Genomic DNA, 6,029 nt, shown 5'->3' with positions numbered 1-6,029 from the left:
TTCCGAATTTCCTGGAATTTCTGAATTTCTGAATTTTTAAATTTCTGAATTTCTGAATTTCCGAATTTCCTGGAATTTCTGAATTTCTGAATTTCTGAATTTCTGAATTTCTGAATTTCCTGGATTTTCTGAATTTCTGAATTTCCTGGAATTTCTGAATTTCCGAATTTCCTGGAATTTCTGAATTTCTGAATTTTTAAATTTCTGAATTTCTGAATTTCCGAATTTCCTGGAATTTCTGAATTTCTGAATTTCCGAATTTCCTGGAATTTCTGAATTTTTGAATTTCTGAATTTCTGAATTTCTGAATTTCTAATTTTCTGAATTTCTGAATTTCTGAATTTCTGAATTTCCGAATTTCTGAATTTCCAAATTTCCTGGAATTTCTGAATTTCTGAATTTCTGAATTTCTGAATTTCCTGGAATTTCTGAATTTCTGAATTTCTGAATTTCTGAATTTCTGAATTTCTGAATTTCTGAATTTCTGAATTTCTGAATTTCTGATATTCTGAATTTCTGAATTTCTGAATTTTTGAATATCCGAATTTCTGAATTTCTGAATTTCTGAATTTCCTGGATTTTCTGAATTTCTGAATTTCCTGGAATTTCTGAATTTCCGAATTTCCTGGAATTTCTGAATTTCTGAATTTTTAAATTTCTGAATTTCTGAATTTCTGAATTTCCTGGAATTTCTGAATTTCCGAATTTCCTGGAATCTCTGAATTTTTGAATTTCTGAATTTCTGAATTTCTGAATTTCTAATTTTCTGAATTTCTGAATTTCTGAATTTCTGAATTTCCGAATTTCTGAATTTCCAAATTTCCTGGAATTTCTGAATTTCTGAATTTCTGAATTTCTGAATTTCCTGGAATTTCTGAATTTCTGAATTTCTGAATTTCTGAATTTCTGAATTTCTGAATTTCTGAATTTCTGAATTTCTGAATTTCTGATATTCTGAATTTCTGAATTTCTGAATTTTTGAATATCCGAATTTCTGAATTTCTGAATTTCTGAATTTCCTGGATTTTCTGAATTTCTGAATTTCCTGGAATTTCTGAATTTCCGAATTTCCTGGAATTTCTGAATTTCTGAATTTTTAAATTTCTGAATTTCTGAATTTCCGAATTTCCTGGAATTTCTGAATTTCTGAATTTCTGAATTTCTGAATTTCTGAATTTCCTGGATTTTCTGAATTTCTGAATTTCCTGGAATTTCTGAATTTCCGAATTTCCTGGAATTTCTGAATTTCTGAATTTTTAAATTTCTGAATTTCTGAATTTCCGAATTTCCTGGAATTTCTGAATTTCTGAATTTCCGAATTTCCTGGAATTTCTGAATTTTTGAATTTCTGAATTTCTGAATTTCTGAATTTCTAATTTTCTGAATTTCTGAATTTCTGAATTTCTGAATTTCCGAATTTCTGAATTTCCAAATTTCCTGGAATTTCTGAATTTCTGAATTTCTGAATTTCTGAATTTCCTGGAATTTCTGAATTTCTGAATTTCTGAATTTCTGAATTTCTGAATTTCTGAATTTCTGAATTTCTGAATTTCTGAATTTCTGAATTTCTGATATTCTGAATTTCTGAATTTCTGAATTTTTGAATATCCGAATTTCTGAATTTCTGAATTTCTGAATTTCCTGGATTTTCTGAATTTCTGAATTTCCTGGAATTTCTGAATTTCCGAATTTCCTGGAATTTCTGAATTTCTGAATTTTTAAATTTCTGAATTTCTGAATTTCCGAATTTCCTGGAATTTCTGAATTTCTGAATTTCTGAATTTCTGAATTTCCGAATTTCCGAATTTCAGAATTCTTATTTTTCTGTCCCTTCCAAATTTTCATACTTCAGAGATTTTATTGTTTTCGCCATTTTCCCATTTTTCTTCTTTTGCAAGCCAAAATCCTTATCATGTGAAAAATTATCACCTAATTATGAAGCTAAGAATTTTTCTTCAGAAAAATAAAAGTTGTTTACTTGCCCTAGCCATGTTGGCTGGACCTGATGATTTTTGGATGATCATTTGGGTATGACATCAAACTACAAATTAAAAAATCAAAATCCATAAATTTTTTGATGACATGGAAAATATTTGGGATCTTCAAAAACATACTAAACACTGAAAAGCTCATCAAGTGTCAAAAAACCTAAAAAAAAGAATTTGCCAGAGCGTTCTTTTTGAACGTTCACTATTTAGAAGAATTTCAAAAACCAAAAACGTTTCTTTAGACTGTTCAGGAACCCTTCCGACTTCCTTCCATCCTTCAGAATCCCCATCTTTTCAAAGTTTGATTTTCTGGAATCTTCCATGTTAGCAACAGTCCAAACTTTTGTTTTTAGAGTTGATATCGTGGGATAATTGCTGGAAAAATATTTCAAAAAACGTCAAGAGACTCCTGTGAGCAGAATTTTCGGAGCCAAACACTCTATCGAAACTGATGTTACATGTTTTCAGCTTCCGGGTTTAGGAGCATTCTTGAAAGCAGACTCTTCTCAAAGAAATCATGTCACTCTAATTCATCGTCACCTCAATGAATGTTGGATATGTCAAACTGATTCATCTTGCTAATTCGAGAGTTATGTCTGAAAATTTAGAAGACGAATATAGATTTTGAAAGCCATCCGGTCAAAAGAACAAAACTCGAATAAATTTCATTTTGCCGACATGAATCAGCTTGGCATACCTAACAAACAATGATTTAAATGACTAGGTTGCAATTTGCAAATTTCAAATATCGAAAAATTTCAAGAGCAAAGAATCAGAATGTAAATGGTCTTACTATAAGAACCATGTCTGGAAATTCTGAAGATGGATAAAGTTTTGAAGGTCTAAAGGTTGAAGGGACCAATCAGTATTCCACACGGAAATCGTGATAATAGATAAAATGTCTTGGACTAGTCAAGTTTGGGCTTACTTTATATCTCGAATATTGAAAATTTGAGATATTGTGTTTTCAAAAAGTTCCAGTTTTCAAAAAGTTTCAAAAAGTTCAAGAATGGAGAACTATCTAGAAGCATATCCTTCTTGTGTCATTGAGCATTTTCCTAATTTTCTAGCTCAATTTCAGTTACTGCCGTTTCAATGATCCCAAAATTGAAGAAATTTCAAAACGCGTAGGCTCCAAAAATTGTACTCCCAAGAGTCTCTTACGTCTTTCGACATATTTTTCCAGCAATTATCCCACGATATCAGCTCTAAAAACAAACTTTTGGATTGTTGACGACATGGATGATTCCAGAAAATCAAACTACGAAAAGTTGAGGTATTTGAAAAGCGTAGTTCTAAAAAAACTGAAAATAGCTTTTGGATTCCCTGGCCATTGGAATTGCAGTAACTGATATTGAGCTAGCCAAAAGGAAAGTGATCAATGACCCAATATGCACAATCTTTTGACCTTCAAAACTTACATCGATCTTCAGATATTCCAGACAGAGTTCTTATAGTAAGGCCATTTTGATTCTGATTCTTTGCTCTTGAAGTTTTTCGAAATTTGAAATCTGCAAATTGCAACCAAGTCTCTTTTACTCATCGTCATTTAAATCATTGTTTGTTAGGTATGCCAAGCTGATTCATGTCTTCAAAATGAAATTTTGTGCGATCTCAAACTCTTCCTAATTTGATGTGGTTTGTGTCGATTGATGACAAGGGAAGTCTGGGAATTCTAAAATTGGAGAAAGATGTGGTTTTGCAAGACCTGGAAGTTCATAAGACGTCATGGTCATTGAATCTTCTGGAGGTTTTTTTTGAAGCGTAGCTAGTTAGAAGACGTTGTGGAGTTCTCTAGCAACGTGTACAACGATTCTGAAGCGTTTACAGATCACGACGAGCTTATCATTGTCAAGATACCTACGGATGTGGTTCTTTAGCTATCCGAAGACGTCATGGAACCTTCCGAAGCCATTCTGAAAGTTTTGCAGATCACGATGAGCTTGTCAGAGCGCAGATTCTGAAGGAGGGACTTTCAATTGCTGCTCATTTCAGCGGAGAGGACACAACGAAGACTTCTGGACTCTATTTTATTGGAACCCTCTATTTGAAATTCTCTAATTAACAATTGGTTTATTGGGAATGTAAAACTGAAGAATTTGAGGATCGGGATAAATAAAGCTGAACAAAAAATTGAATGAGATCAAAAAACGACGAAGAGAAGACGGGAAGTTGGGAGCTGAAAGTCACGGACGAGCATTGGGGTACCATCAGAGGATAAGACATCGAAGGGAACTTGAATGGGCAGATGATCATGGGCAGCATGCCTCCTTGATGTTGGCCAATGTGCACTTTCTGGAGCAACAGAGAGTTGCGATGTCGATTTCCCCTCCTGAAAGAAGTTTGGAGTTAGTTGCTCACTAAGTTACTAAGTTCCCAAGATACTAAGAATTGCTTCACTATCTCTACTCACCAGCCTGGCACGGCTCCCCACAAAAATCGAGGACATTGCGATTGAGTGTAGCTCCACAGAGGCGGAATCCACGTGGCAGCCGGCTCTTGGCAATACGATGCTCCTGCTGTTGCGGGCTCTCCATGTGCTGGAGGGCGTTGACCACCTGAAGTTGGGCCTCAAGGAAGCCGAGCCCGTATGGGGTGATGTCCAGATCCGGGAGGACATTATTGATGTCGTCCGGCAACTGACGGCGGAAGGAGTCGGACATGACGATGCCGACGATGGCGAAGAGAGAGAAGATGATAGCAGAGTTCATAGCGAAAGTTAGAAGCAAGTGAGCTGAAAAGTTTGAAATTTGAAAAAATATCGCCGGAAAATGAAAGTCTGGAAAGCTGCGGTTCAAGGCAAGGGTATGAAGTAGACATAAACTCACGAATGGAGTCTGAGAGATCCTATAGACGGGGCGGAGCTTGCTGGAAGGTAGAATGGGCGGAGCTGAAATCTACCCTGCTCTAAACCACGCCCATGTCTGGAATATTCTAATGAGTAATCCTTAAGGGAATCTGAAGGCGTTAACTAACTCGTGATTCGAATTGTTTTAATGATTCTGGGAAATAAAGTGATAAGGTTGAGATACAGATGACGTGACGGATTCTGAAAGGTCCGGATATGAGCTGAAAATGACGAATGTATAACTGTACAGTAGGAAATTAGTTCTAGGTCAATTTCAAAGAAGGGAACATCTGAAAAATCTGAAAAAATGTGGAAAAAAATCTGAAAAAAGTCTTCTCCATGAATCTTGGTGACTTTTCAACTTCCAAACTTCTCTAAAACTTTCTGACTATTTTGAAGTTTTCAAGAATATTTAAACCGTTTAATTCAAATATCTAATTTCTATGTAGTTTGATTTTCTGGAAACATCCATGTCGTCAACAATCCAAAAGTTTATTTTTGAGGTTGATATCGTGGTATAATTGCTTGAAAACATGTGGAAAGACGTCAGATAAGAGACTTTTGGGAGCACTAATTTTGGAGTCTATGCATTTAGAAAATGCGTCTATTTGGGACCATGGGAACCACAGCAACTGACTCTGAGCTAGCTTACAGAAAGGAAATGCTCGATGACGATGACACAAGATGTATATGCTTCTAGATAGCTCTATATTACTTAAACGTACTTGGGATTCTGTGGAAATTTGATTTTCAGACTTTTCTAATTTTGAGCTTCAAAATATACCTAAATTTGACTAGTCGATGCACCATAATTCTCTAAAAACGATTCTGACTGTTTGAAAAATGACTGGTACCTTTTTGAGAACACAATATCTAAATTTTGGAGTATCGAGCTCGAAAACAAGCCTAAACTTGACGAGTCCAGAGCAATTTTTAAATTCAGGTTCTATTATCTATTATCAATTATTTTCGCTTGGGAAATTGTGTTTTGTTCTTTTGACCGGATGGCTTTCAAAGTTTACATCCTTCTTCAAAATTTCCAGACACACCGTAAAACCTCTAATAGAACGAGACCCGGATCGTCGCCCTGGACCCGTCATGTCTCGGCTTGTGTGAAAGATATCAAAAAGTGGCTAACTAGTAAAATGTTGCTGACATCCTGATAAACATTTTACTAGTTAACCACTTTTTGA

At 34.9% G+C, this 6,029-nt stretch overlaps 1 protein-coding gene across 1 annotated transcript; it reads right to left on the bottom strand.

Moving 5' to 3' along the window:
• Positions 1 to 4,240: 4,240 nt before the first annotated feature.
• Positions 4,241 to 4,699, bottom strand: CBG25789 (the record flags this gene model as incomplete). The annotated part of the gene is made up of 2 exons (XM_045243190.1): positions 4,241 to 4,320; positions 4,402 to 4,699. The coding sequence occupies 2 exons, from the start codon at positions 4,697 to 4,699 to the stop codon at positions 4,241 to 4,243; spliced, it is 378 nt and encodes a 125-aa protein (XP_045098609.1).
• Positions 4,700 to 6,029: the final 1,330 nt, after the last annotated feature.

This window comes from Caenorhabditis briggsae (genome assembly GCF_000004555.2).
Source record: "Caenorhabditis briggsae complete genome, chrII, whole genome shotgun sequence".
Taxonomy (NCBI): domain Eukaryota; kingdom Metazoa; phylum Nematoda; class Chromadorea; order Rhabditida; family Rhabditidae; genus Caenorhabditis; species Caenorhabditis briggsae.
The sequence above is the reverse complement of the archived record's forward strand: the minus strand, read 5'-3'. Positions and strand labels throughout refer to the sequence as shown.